General features: G+C 43.3%; 1 protein-coding gene across 1 annotated transcript; it reads left to right on the top strand.

The window, feature by feature from the left end:
* Positions 1–7,139: 7,139 nt before the first annotated feature.
* LOC121774345 lies at positions 7,140–7,862 on the top strand. The gene has a single exon (XM_042171237.1). The coding sequence runs from the start codon at positions 7,140–7,142 to the stop codon at positions 7,860–7,862; it is 723 nt and encodes a 240-aa protein (XP_042027171.1).
* Positions 7,863–14,361: the final 6,499 nt, after the last annotated feature.

The raw sequence follows: 14,361 nt of genomic DNA, 5'->3' as shown, positions 1-14,361 counted from the left end.
TAGATCTAAAAATTAATCGGTTGGGATTGATATTTTGCATGAAAAAGTATGTGGATATGCGTTTATGTATGTGTATGTGTGAGGTTGTGGATGATTCGTTGGTGAATGATATGTGAATATATGAGAACTTGGTTGTGAGATCTTATTGAAGCATGATTATATGTTGGAAGCATGAATATATGTGTTTGGATGAATGATAGATAAACCCTAATTCGAATTTGTGAAGCATGAAAACTGTGGTGTTCGGACAGTAGATTCCGACGTGTGTTTGACAGACCAAACGGTCTTAGTTTGGCATGAATTTTTAACTGAGTAAATTTGAGATGTCTTCTGTGTTGTGTATAAATTTCAGCCTCTTTTTGTAACGCCCCACTTTTCGAACCCTAAGACGATTGCTTTAATTTCTTTTAATGTCGCGAATTAAATGACGGATTGTTATGTGATTTCTTTGGTGACCTAATTTTGATTTGACTGAGTCAACTTCGTTGATTTTTATGACGTGGCTTTTAAATAATTGATGCGGGATGAAATATATTGCGGTGAATTATTTTCCCTTTTCATCTTGCCCTTTTCGACCACTATTAATTATTGGAGAGGAATTCTATTTTCTTGGATTAAATTATTTGTTTGGGATCATCATCCAAATTAAATCCAAAGCCCAATTACTTTATTTCTTCATGAGAAAAAAATCGATCATCAAATTTTCATCTTGCCCTTTTCGACCACTATTAATTATTGGAGAGGAATTCTATTTTCTTGGATTTAATTATTTGTTTGGGATAATCATCCAAATTAAATCCAAAGCCCAATTACTTTATTTCTTCATGAGAAAAAAATCGATCCCTATGCTACTCCAAGGGAGGTTTCGAAATTTCCCTAACTATGGGAGGAGGAAATTATTCCACTATATTAATTGATCTCCTAATTATTTCTTTCCATGAATGAATTGGAATATCCTAGCAAATCTTGCCTTACCTTATTCTATTAAAAATTTGGAAATTTTTCCTTATGGAGGAACCCAATTACACGCCCACTTCCCTATGTTTTGGAAGGATTATTATTAATTTTCTGCTCATTATTATTTTATTCTACTCCGTGAAATATAAAATTTAATCATAGGCTAATTAAATAGCCTATGATTTTCGAAAATTTCCCCTTATTCCTCCCCATAGTTCACGCCAATCTCCCCCTGAAATCTCCTTCAAATCTTCATTTAATTAATTCTCCAAATCTCCTTTAATTAATTGGGATTCCATTGCGCTCTATAAATAAAGGGGGAGAGAAAAAAACCCTAAACCAAAACTACACGCCTCCCTCCCTCCTCATTCCACACGCCCCATCTCCTCCCCACACCTCTCCCACTTGTTCTTCTACTCCACTCAAGATCTTTTCATCCTTGCCAAGAGTTGTTGAAGAATCAAGATTTATATTTGTTCTACCGATCGTTTCAATCAAGAAAGGTACAATCGAACTTTTTCTTCATCCTCTCCGTTCAAACATTGTTTTGACTCCCTCATGCATATAGTGAGTGTAGGGATTTCAAATCTAGGAATTTAATCGGTGGGAATTCGTGTCTGAATGAGAACAAATTGTGAATATACGTTTTGAATGAATTTGTGTGAAGTCTAAATAAATCATGGGTGAATGATGTGTGACTATATGAGAAAATGATTGTGAGAACCTTTTTAAGCATGGTTGTGTTCTGGAAGCATAAAAAGGTTGTGTTTGGATGAATGAGGATAAAACCCTAATTCGAACTTTGAAGCATGAAATCTGTAGTGTTCGGACAGTAGGTTCCAACGCATGTTTGACCGATCAAACGAACTTCTTTTTGTACGATTCTTTTTTCTGAGTAGCCCTCAAGGTGTCTTCTGTGTCGTGTGTGAATTTTAACCTATTCGGACGAAAGATGAATGTTTGGTGAATTTTTGAAGTTGACTGCGCAGTTCTGCCAGAAATTGTTTTTATCGACCAGTGAGTTACATTTTCGATTTGACCAACCTAAAAAGATTATTTTGATGTGAAATTTTAACTGAATGATATTCGATGTGTCTGCTGTATTGTGGGAATGTTTCATCCCCAACGGAGGCCGGATGAATTTTAAATGAATTTTACAAAATGACCGCGCTTTTCTGCCAGATTTCTATCCTTGTGAAAATAATGATGTTGTTGTGTTTTAAATGATATACATGATATGTATGTGTTAAGGAACCCACTCTATGATGAACTGATGTGTTATTCGATGATGCATGCTACGGTGTGCTTCCTTTTGTTATTGGGGAAAAGGGAAACGTTGGGGACATGCATAATTATGAGTCAATGTTTGTGACTGATTGGTAATACATATTATCTAAAGGTGATAACTCGTGCACGAAGCGTGATAACAAAGGGAAAGAAGTACTTAAGGTCTAAACGGTTGAGGTGGGATTTCTTTTAACTAAGGACAATGTCCTAAATACTTTATCGGTGGAAATTACTATGTTTATCATGCAGTGTTTTGTTTTAACGTGCCTATCTGATGTGGCTTTTGCCACTATTATTTAAATCGAATTCGGGTCCTCGTAGGGCTGCAAACCCTACTTGAATTAGTGTACACCTATGGTAGATCGTGTGCTAGCGTACGGGCTATGGGAAATGATTTTGAGTGCCTCGGGCCTTTCTAAAGCTAAACTCCGATGGTTACTTACGTATGACATGATAAATTATAATTTTACTAAAAAAATGTTTTCGGCATAAGCCACTGAGTATTATTTTTATAGTACTCAGCCCTGCATGTATTTTCTCTATGTGCAGGTTGAGCGGCGACGAGCGGTTGATGATGTTGAGTAAATATTAATAAAAACTATGATTGTCTTGAAACATCGAGTGCCGTTGTGTCTTCACACATGACTTCACTCTTCTCTTGGATGCCTCCGCTGTGACATTTCGTTTACTTGTCTTTTATTAAACTTTGAAGCTGTCTATTTGAATGTTTGAAAACTTGGTCGTTTTATTAATTATGGGTCAAACCTTTATTGAAACCCTAGTTTTCTATGTCTGTTCTTTAAGTTCTTTAATCACGATCGCCCGCATTTATTAACCCTAAAGGGCGGTCGTGACACTTTTAACGAAAGATGAATTTTTAATGAATTTTTAAAGGTAATTGCGCAGTTCTGTCAGAATTTTTATTCTCGTCCAGTGAGTTTCGTTTTTGATTTGATCGATCTAAATATGTGATTTTGATGAGAAATTTTAACTAGATGATCCTTGATGTGTCTACTGTGTTGTGATAAAATTTCATCCCCAACGGAGGTCGGATGAGGTTTTAATGAATTTTACAAAACGACTGTGCAATTCTGCCAGATTTTTGTCATGTTAAAATAATATTTGTTGTCAAGTTTTGAGTGAATAAATGATACATGTGTGAGTAAGAAACGTATCATGTGATGTGGCTATGTGTTACACGTTGATGTATGCTTGAGTGTTCGTTTCGTTTTTGTTGATGAACGTCTGGGGATGAGCAATCTAAGAAAACGATGAAAGGAATGATAGGACATGCATGAGTAATGTGTTGATAGAAAACTGATTGTGTTGTATTATGTGGTTATGATGTTGATAAGGGTTTTTGTGCGTACGTGGATACAAAGAGCAAGGATTTCAATAAAGTTGTGAACCGTGTTTGTAAGCAATTGAGGTGGGCTTTCTAACTAATTATTTCGTGGGCTTTCTAACTAAGTATTTCATGGGCTTTCTTTACTAAACACTTTTACGTTCCAAAAGTATGATTGTGGAGCTATAAGGGTGGTTTAAAGTGTTATGTCATGCCGTGATTGTTTTGATGCTGAGATTGTTGCCTGATGCCTAGTTCGTTTGAGCTTGCTCCGTTAGGCTATATGGATATGTTGAGATTGTGCTTGATGCCTAGTTTGTGAGTTCGCTCCATTAAGCTATAGGGCTATGATAAACGAATTCGGGTCTGAGTAGGGCCGCAAACCCTATCAGGCTGTGTACACAAAGGGGATCGTGAGCCGTCCTTGCTAGTCGGTCGGTCTCGTGGGCGAATAGTGTGGCCACACTTTCGTCGCACTATGGTAAGAAGATGTGAATGATTGATTGTTGAGAAAGTAGGGAGATTGTTTTGCCTGACCAGGCTATGAAAATGTTTTGGTGATACTCGATGATACTTCTTTTCTAAAATGTTAAAACTCAAGTTCACTATGGTATGGATGACATAACTTTTATCAAATATTTTGGCGTGTGTTCACTGAGTATATCAAATACTCAGCCCTGCATATGTTTTCTTTATGTACAGGTTGAGCGGGGTGTTGCGATGGATGTTGAGTTGGCTTAGGAAATTTGGATGCGTTGTGTCTTCATACATATGCGTCTCCTTATGACTCTCTAGATCTCTTTATTCCGCTGCCTTCTTTCGAATCGTTCTTGATAAAGTCTTTCGTTTTGCTCTACACTACTTTATGACATTAATTACCTTGAGATATTAACCTGCTGCTTAATTGTTTAATGGATTAAAACATTTCTTTTGAAGCTTTGTTTAAGATGTTATCTTTCATTGTTTTCCCCTTCTTCTTCCCCGCTCCTTAGTCCCTTCCCTAGTCACGATTTCCCCGTCTTTACTATCTTTAGTAAGGGCGGCCGTGACACAGCCACTACAGAAGTAATATTGCACTGCCTTTCCAAATCCGAAAGTATTCAGGGTTTCCTTTAATTTGTTTAATTTTATTCCCGCGCTTAAGATAGAAACATCCATTAATTATCAACGTCTGCTATGGACTTAATTAATTAACACATTTTAATTTCAAGAGTGGACTTAGCAATAAACTCTTATTTATTATTCATAGAGTAATCAAACTCCAACTAGCTAGGTTCCGAATAATAAAACCTTGTTTCGAGCTCCTCTTGTGGATGTTATCAAACGAGACTCTCCTCGCGCACGATTCAACATAATAGCAATCCTAGCACCGCCAGATAATGATCACCACTACCCAATATACCTGGATCGTTGGGTGACGAAAAACCTGTACCTTTGGTAAGTCAAAGTAGTAGATACTCAATATCGTATGCTCAATGCTAACGTACATTGATTAAGAAATTAATTATCAAGACCTCGTCTTTCAGTAGATAGCATAAAGACTCATCTTGCTGTTAGATCCATTCAGTGCTATACCACACCAACATCATCATATTTCAATAAGGCTTAGAAATAATCGGACTGACATTGCAACCTTTCACGTTAGGTAGTCTAGGCCTATCTAGGTTGTGAAATTTTTATTTTTCTTTATTCAGGACTGACCGCGTACCCTTGAAGGAGAGTCTAGTACCCTTGAACAGGTCACTAAGAAGGGGAGGATGGTCTAAGCAGAAAATGTAACCGTGGCAATCCAACCAAGTGATCTTCCACCAAAGAAGACTGACCCAGGGGTGTTCGAATGGAGCACGCAATGTGCGACCAAGAGGCTTCCATCAATGTTATGCCATATTCTATATACGAAAAGCTGGGAAAAGCTAAGCTTGTTAAAACCGGTATGGTGATACAGCTAGCAGACGGGTCTTACGTTCACCCAGAGGGAATTCTGGAAGATGAAATCATCAAGGTAAACAAGTTCATGTACTCCGCCGACTTCTTCGTCATAAAGATGACAGAGCCAGGAGCGGAGGAATCTATTGGATCCTTTTGGGAAGGCCATTTCTATCTACATCCAGCACAGTCATTGACTCCGCCATTGGACGATGAATCTGGATTTTAATGGAGAACAGCTTACATTCGACATTGATGAAGCCGTGAGAAAGCCACAGGACAGTGAGAGCATACAATCGGTAGATACTATTAGACATTGGGAGCAAAGGTATCTAGGAAATGAACTCTTCAAAAGACCGTCCACTGATTCCATTGAAAATGAACAGCTTAAGAAGGAAGCAGCTGAATGGTTCGATGCAACGATGACTGGGGAAATGGATGATCAAGCCATTGAAAGGGCAATAATGGATTTCTGTAAGCCGCCACGACCAGAGTCAAAAGAGATCACTTAACCGGCAAGGGTCGAAAAACCACCTGACCAAGCCGCCCCATTGAGAAGAATGTTGAAGGAAAGTCCCGCGCCTACAAGACAACTATTGTCTTTACCTGCATCGCCAGTTACCCTCAAGGCCCTGTCCAACCAGACGTATCAAAAACCAGTCAAACCAAATCTGCAAGGATAGGAAGGACAATTGATGGAAGAACTGAGGCTGGGTCAAGAGGTGGTCAAGTGGAAAATAGCAGACTTGATAGAGATTAACCCAGATCTGTGCATGCATCCTGCCATGTTAGAGGAAGGAGTGACACCCCACCTTGATCGACAACGCAGACTCGACCCCGCTTTGAGAAGGGAAGGGCTCATAGTGGGGCAAAAAGAGCTACTCTTCCAGAGTCAACTCAAACTGATACCCAGGAGTCGGAATTCAAAATTGGCGGATCCTCGTACCATCATGTCAATGCACACACAGGAGGCATACATACTCCAAGGAGACCCCCCTCCCCAATTCGTTCTCCTTCGTGGTAAAGAGTCATCGAGTTGAGCCCTACAGAGACAAGACCAAAGCGGGCACAGTGGGAGAAATTCCACTAATCCTGCCTAATCTTATCCAGTGAGCAAGTAAAAGGAGTGATCGGGTACTCATAGGTAGTCTGCTTGATCAAGCAACAAATTCTTAATCTATTAAACTGATCAAGTGACATCCCAGGGGAACTCAGTAAAATCCTTTGTAATTAGTGTAAATAGGTTTTTCGTGTGTTAGTTTTTAATTCTTAGAAATTAAAAGTCGGAAGTAAGGACGGAAGCTGATCAAGTGGAACTATTTGAGTTTTCATCTGTAATCAATTGCCCACTTGATCAGTATAACTCGAATTTAATTGGTGGTACAGTACCTTCGTTGATTAGGGCAGGTGATGAAAGGACGTGCGCAATCACTGAAAAGGTGTCAGGAGGAGCCAACTACCGCATTGGACAGAACGCCCTGGAGAGAGGAAGGAAGTGTTTCGGAGAAGCTTTGCCACCTGGCGCTCTGAAAAGCTTCAAATCTCTCCCATATCGCTCCAAATTCCAAACCCTTGCCCAAATCATTATCATCTCCTCCCTCCACCAAGAACCACCCCAGTAAGAATGTTGATCGAGCAACTCCCAACTTCATCTTCATCCTCCGATGCCGGCACCAAGAGTGGTGACCGAGAAACTTCATCCAAGGCTCGTCAAGAAAATCTTAACCCTTCTACTCCAACCACCGCTTCACCACAAACCAGCACTGCCACTCCACGTCCAGAAGTGGATAAAGAGGCTCTAAGGCGCCTCTATAAAATCCTCCGGAGTATACCCTCCAAGATGGATATCGCGACGGTTTACGCCACCGTAAAAGCCCGACTTGGAATATCCCTGTCGAAGGACAAAGCCACAACCTCCACCTCCCAAAATCCTTCCCGAAACCCTCCATCTACTTCCCAAGCACAAGCCCCCCTTCGCACCCCTGAACCTACACCCGTCGTCCTCTTGGTGCAGTACAGTGGGGACGATTCTGAGGAAGAAGGGGCTCAACCGGCCGCCACTCCAGCCGCCGAAACAAAACTCGTGCCGCAACCACATGCAGAGGGCACAACTGTTCCCAACGCTCCGACACCACCAAGTGGTGGAGCCTCCAACTCCCCTACTCTCCTAAGGCCGACACAACCGATCGAGGTTGTGAACATTGACGACGACTCTATGGAGGACTTTCTGCCTCCCCCAGCGAAATACTACAACAAAGGGAGGCAGAATGGACCTTCATTCCTCATGCAGAGGATGAATCGGTCCCGAAGAGGGAGGAGAAGCCGCTGCGCCGCAGGACGCGCATAATGGAAATCAACACGCTGATGGAGGAGGTGGAGGCCAGGGTGGCCAGCATGCAGATGGCGGAGGAGGAGAGGCCCCGTGTAGTGCGGCGGCTGTTGGGTGAGTCGAAGGAGCCGGAAAAATAAGGAGCCGTTGGGGTGATAAACCAAAGGGCCAGTGAGGCCGTGGGAGAGAGAGAGGCTGTCAAGGACAGCCCAGAGAGAGTAGAGAGAGAGGAAGAGGAAAGGAAACTGTTCTTCCTCCTCCAAAGAGGATGTTCCCCGCAACCCGAGGCATTGTGATTTCTGATACAGACCAACCTGACCCTCCACAAGAAGGAGAAGAGGGCAGTGATACGGAGGGGAGGGAGCTTCGATGGGCCTAAACATTCCGCAGGCAGCAAGGAAGGCTTGCAACACCCCCAACCATCGACTATTCCAGACAAACTGTGGTGTTGACCACGGACCTCCTCCAGCGAATGCTAGAATTTGAAGACCCCAAATGGGCTGAGGAGGTCCACCAGAGGGTGACGCCCACGAAGCGGCTAAAAGCTGACAAGAAACTCCACCAGCCAGCCCTGGAGACTATCCGGGTTGAGGAGAGATTCGCCGAGTACATTACCTGCATTGGTTTTGAATGGCTGCTGGAGATCGAGGATACCTTCGTGCCTGAGGACCTAGCCAAAGAATTCTTCACGTCCTTCCGGTTTACCAGAAGCACAAACTTGGAGGCCAGGAGCGTCTCCTTCCGGGTGTTCAGGCGTGAGAAGAAGATGAGCCTGAACGAGTTCTCTGTGAGGATGAGACTCTATACAAAGGCCCAGGTCGCTAGTGGAGAATGGTTTGGGCGCGACATTTGCCTTCCTCAGAGGAAGCCAGACTTCGATCAGCAGGCCGTCTGGCAGGCCTTGTGCAACGGACGTGCCCCCGATTTCAATGCCTCTGAGTCTAGAGGAACCCATATTGCTGATCTGGCCCTCCGCCTTGCCAAGGTCTACCTTGCTTGCAATCTCCTTGGCCAAGCCAATACACTGGCGATCCGCCAACAGACCCTTGCCATCCAACCACCACCTCCCTTTACAAGCTCTCCTCCGTCTCGGCGTCCATCATCCTCCCAGCCACCCTCTGCATCTCCCAGTCAAACTCCCCGGAAGCATTAAGTACAACCCCCCATTCTCAGCTCATTTCAATCTCGAAACAATTTTAATTAGATTTTGATTTTGGTTTGTTTAACTGATATTCTGCTCCACCTCACACTTAGACCTGTGTTGGGTCGAAGTGTGAGAAGTTATGCATGTTTGTTTTTGTTTGAGTTTGTTGGCATGCCTATATCTGTTTTGATTTTTGTTTTTTCTATATTTATTAGCATGTTTGACTGTTGGCACTATTTCACACTTATCTCAGTGTCTGGTCTAAGTGTGAGAAGTTTTCCTTGTTTTTTTTTCTGTTGTGCCATTGCCTGTACCTAACCCTTTTCCACTGCATCCAGTCCCTCGAGGATGAGTTCATATGCAGTGGGAGGGGGGAGGGTTAGTGATAAGGCTAATTTCATGCATAGGTCTAGGGCTTTAATTCGTGAAATTTCTGGGTCTAACACACGTTTTAAGCCAGGTGTGTGAAGATTTTCGCCAGGTCCAGCAAACGAGGGAGACAGTTGCGTGGACCTAGGAAGAAGGCGAAAGAGTGGACATTATGCGGAAAATTGCTCGACGGAGGAAGCCTCGGAGTTGAAGGGTAGAATAGAGATTTCTATGAAGACTCTAGAAGGTTATGTCCGCGTCTATAAAAGGGAGAAGCATGCACGCTGGAGGGATCTTCTCGGTTGGAGACCTAGAGAACAGCTTGTAGCTTAGTTCATTTTTTCACACACTTGGGTTCTATCGTGGGGAGATTCAGGGCGTACTTGGGGTTCACCTTTAGTTTTCATACATTTCGATCTGATCGTAACACCGTCCTTCTTTAGGGCGAAGAAACAATTTATTTTCCATTTTCGTTTCTGCTGAATTCGCCGAGCTTCGCTGTTCGAAGCTCGGACCTCTTTGTTTTCTGGATATTTCTCTGTTTTTATGCACGTTTCGTTTTAGCTTATGCCTATTGTGTTGATCTTTGTTTGTTGATTATGTTTACTTGAATTCTGAGTTGGATTGTTGGAGTTGGTTGTTTTCGCGGTTGTTTTCTGGATTATTGCAGGTTTGTGGTTGGATCTGGGAGAATGGAGTTTGTTTGTGGATGAATCGGGTTTTTAACTTGCTGATGTTGTAAGGCTGTCTGTGATTGTTGGGATTTGGAGTTGATCTGAGCAGATCTGTGAGAATCGGAGTTATGGAGTTGATTTTGCTGGGTGTTGAGTCCGGATGGCTTGGATCCGAAGTGGATTAAGCATTCGACGTGAATCTGAGCATTGTTGATTTAATTTTATGCCTAGCCTACGTGTTTTTATTTCATTTCGCCTAGTTTATGTAGATCTGATGTACGTCCGATTCGTAGTAAGTTTCCGGCGTCCCGATTTCTATATTCTGTTCGAATCTAGGAGTATACTCTGTTTTCTTCATTTACGCGTCTGAGTTGGTTAGGAAATTGCATGAGTTTGTTAGTTGCAGCTTTTTCTGTACTTACCTTATTTGAATGTCATGGTCCTCACTTTTTAATTCTCTCTGCCTAGTCATATTTAGTCAGTCATTTACACGGTCTAGTGAGTAATTGTTTCTTTCGGCGTTGATGTCTGATTTTATAAGTGTTCTGTGTCCTAGGTCTAGCATTTAATTTCCGTGCCTAGGTCTAGTGGTAGTTTAAACCTCAACCCTTTTGCGTGGCAGCAGCCGCTTGTTTCCAGAGTCTCTAAGCACTACTTCACGACTCCATCTTCGTGGGATCGACCCCACTTCCCTATACTAATCCATAGTATTCGGGTTGAGGGATTTAATTTTTGAAAGGGAGTCGAGTGTGTCCAACGACAAAAACACTCTGTGTTCATTGAGTTCCTGGACCTAGTGATCCAGCGGATTTAAGAAGCGCGGTGTCTTGACCAAGCACTTGCATAGTTTTCCCTGTAAGCACACGATCCGACTTGTCTCACTTCAAATGGCGCCGTTGCCGGGGATGGAGGGCGTGCTTAGTGTTAGTGTTCAGAGTCTGTGGTGTAAATAATTTTTACTTGTTTTCTTTATCTTTTGTTTGTAGTTTATGAGCAGAGGCTCAGGATCTACCTACCGGAGCAACTTGATTGGGAGGAAACACGGCCAGTTTAATCGGCGGGTTAAGGACACAGCCTCTACTGTGACCACCAGATCAGGGTTCACCACAGGAGATCCGTTTCCGAGTGAATTCACTAGCGACGAATCTTGGACGTCGTCAGGACGTGAAGATCCAGAGTCCCCACCCGAATCAGACACAGAGTCAGAAACAGGGGAAGCAGAGGAAGTAGTCATGGCGCAGGTAGTAGATCATGATCCAGAGATCGGCTCTCTCACTGCCCACTTAGATGGAGAGCCAGCACAAGCCATAGTGATGAATCCACGCCAGAGAACTATTGAGATCAAGACAAACGTGCTCGGCATCTTGCCGAGCGTAGAAATGAGTGTCCGTATGAGTTCTTAAATGAATTCAGTAAGTTGTGTGGTATTCAGAAGAGGCCGAATGATGCAACAGAGGAGGATTACCGCCTACGTGCGATTCCGTTTACCTTGAAGGGGGAAGCTAACACGTGGTTATTAAGGTTGCCCCCGGATTCTATCCGCACATGGAGGGATTTCAAATTGGAGTTCCTAGATTATTTCTTCCCATCCAATAAGACGAATGCGCTGAAGAAAGAAATATTAGAGTGTAAGCAGGATTACGACGAATCCTTGAGTCAGTATTGGTCGAGATTTAAGGGGTTGTTTTACGACGAATGCCCGAACCACCGAATGATAGAGGCAGAGACCTACTCTCTGTTTTACGAAGGAGCGACTCCTAAGTCAAAGGACTTAATGAATTACTCAAGTGGGGGGAATCTTGGGAAAGTTGATCGACGCTAAGAAGGCGTACTATAACCCTAGGAATGCAGTAAGAAGAGGGTCGGTGCATGCCGTAACAGAGCGAGAAGATGATAAAGTGGAGGCAAGGATTGATAGGCTCGAGAAGGCTCTTTTGAACGCGATTGAGAAGACGAATTCACTGACTTCACAAGGGAAGGAGAAATCTCCTGGTCCAGGAGATAGTCAAATTCAGCAATATTACGGGACCCAGGAAGGAGATTATCAGGCCCAGGTCAGTGCAATGGGTAGTTGGAATCCCGATGGGAGCTGGAATCCAGGAAGACAGAGAGATGCACCTTGGAGGAATCATCCGAATTTCAGATGGACTGACAATGAGCAGAATCAGCCAGCACCACAACAAAGTCAGCAGTTTGCACCTCAGCCCGAAAGGCAAGGTAACTGGTCAGGAAGGAATCAAGAGGGGCAGGGCAGCTGGATCTATCGGAACCAAGGAGACCACTCAAGCTGGGGGAACAGAAATCAGAATAATCAAGGGAACTCTTATGTGCCACCGCACCAAAGGAATTTTCAGAACAATTACCAGGGCCAAGGAAATCAATACAACAACTCTTCAGACGGTCAAGGGAACGCTCGTCAGAATCAAGCAAGTGGACCGACTCTGAGTATAGGGCCAGGGTCCAGTCAACCACGAAAGTCACCAAAGAGTATCGATGATATGGTGCACCACCTCGTCAGTTCTCAGCAACATATGCAAAGCAACCTGCAATCGAACAATGACGTAGTGCACAAGCTTCAAGATGCTCAACAGGAGCAAAAGGCAGCCATGGATATGCTGGCTAAACAATTGTCCCAGATAGCCACTTCTTTGAGTGATATGAGGGGAAATGAGGGAAAGATTCCCACCTCCGTAAGGGCACTAGATAGGGCGAATATAAGTCAGGTTACCTTGAGATCCGGGAAGGCATATGATGGGCCAATGGTAAGAACGAAGGAAGCGATAAGCCCTAAGGAAGGTAAGGAAGAGGATACAATTCCTAGATCTAGGGACTCGGAAGGAGAACGTTCCTTGGTCAAGGATGACCTTAAGATAGGAGATTTGGAGAAACCCTTGCCTAAGTCAACTGAACCATTCTTCCTCGATCCAGAGCCAGTGTTTGAGAACGAGGCAGTAAGGGAGGAGACTGGAGAATTCTCACCCGAAGGCTCTCCAGGAGCAGGAAAACGACTGAAGCCTTTCCCGAGCCGGGGGGAAGCCAAGAAGAAGAAGGAAGAGCCGGTGGATTTCATGGACATTTTTGGGAAACTAGAAATTAATCTACCATTCCTGCAGGCCTTGAAATTGCCGGTGTTTAGCAAGTTCATCAAGGAATTTATAGCTGGGAAGGCTAGACCCAATGGGAAAATTTTGATAGGCGAGAATGTCTCGGCAGTGATTCAGAAGCGGAGGATGCCTTCGAAATGCAATGATCCAGGTATGTTTACCTTACCCATCTCTATTGGTGATGTGAAGATCGAGCATGCTATGTGTGATTTAGGTGCGTCGATAAATGTGTTACCACTGTCTATATACAAGAAGTTAGTAGGGGTAGGCATGGTGGACACGAAAGTTGTGATCCAATTGGCAGACAGGTCATGCATTTGTCCTGAAGGAGTGCTTGAGAATGTGATAGTGAAGGTACATGATTTCTTGTACCCAGCTGATTTCCATGTGATTAGGATGAGTGATAATGAGTCTGCAGAGTCTGGCGGAGTACTTCTAGGGAGACCTTTCCTGCGTACCGCTAAAACTATCATTGATGTTTTTGACGGAACTATCTGCCTTGATTACAATGGGGAGAAATATACATTCAGCATCGATGAGGCAATGAAAAGACCTCTTGACGTTGAAAATTTGCATGCTATAGATGTTATTAACCCCTTGGTCCAGGAATATATTGAGACAGAGTTAATGCATGAACAGATCAAGAATTCTGAGATGAGTCATGCCATTGATAGAGAAGTAGCCAGTTGGTGTCAAGCGATGAACACAAGTGAGTTATCGGATGAGGAACTAGCGGAAGCAATTCTGGAATTCTATTCAAGTCCGGAGCTAGCTAGGTCAAGGAAGACACCTTATGTGGCGAGCATGGACAGTTCTACTGAGTCTAAGAAGGGAATGACAACAGAACAAAACCCCTTGCCCCAGGAAAAAGATGTCCCCAAGAAAGAATTGAAAATACTTCCACCTGGGCTCAAGTATGCGTATATGGAGGAGAACGAAAACTTCCCGGTGATTATTAACAGCAGCTTGACCGAGGGACAAGAAGAGGAACTGCTGAATGTAATCAGGAGAAACAAGAAAGCCATTGGGTGGACGCTCTCTGACTTGGTTGGAATCAGTCCAGATATGTGCATGCATCACATTCGTTTAGAAGAAGGAGCAAAGGCCTGTAGGGATCCGCAACGCAATTTGAATCCGAACATGAGGGAAGAAGTGCTGAAGGAAGTATTGAAGCTGCTATCCCTAGGAATCATATATTCCATACTAGACAGTGAATGGGTTAGTCC

The sequence above is a fragment of the Salvia splendens genome, chromosome 17 (genome assembly GCF_004379255.2).
Source record: "Salvia splendens isolate huo1 chromosome 17, SspV2, whole genome shotgun sequence".
NCBI classification, from domain to species: domain Eukaryota; kingdom Viridiplantae; phylum Streptophyta; class Magnoliopsida; order Lamiales; family Lamiaceae; genus Salvia; species Salvia splendens.
Note: the sequence above shows the minus strand (reverse complement) of the source record. Positions and strands in the feature narration are given on the sequence as shown.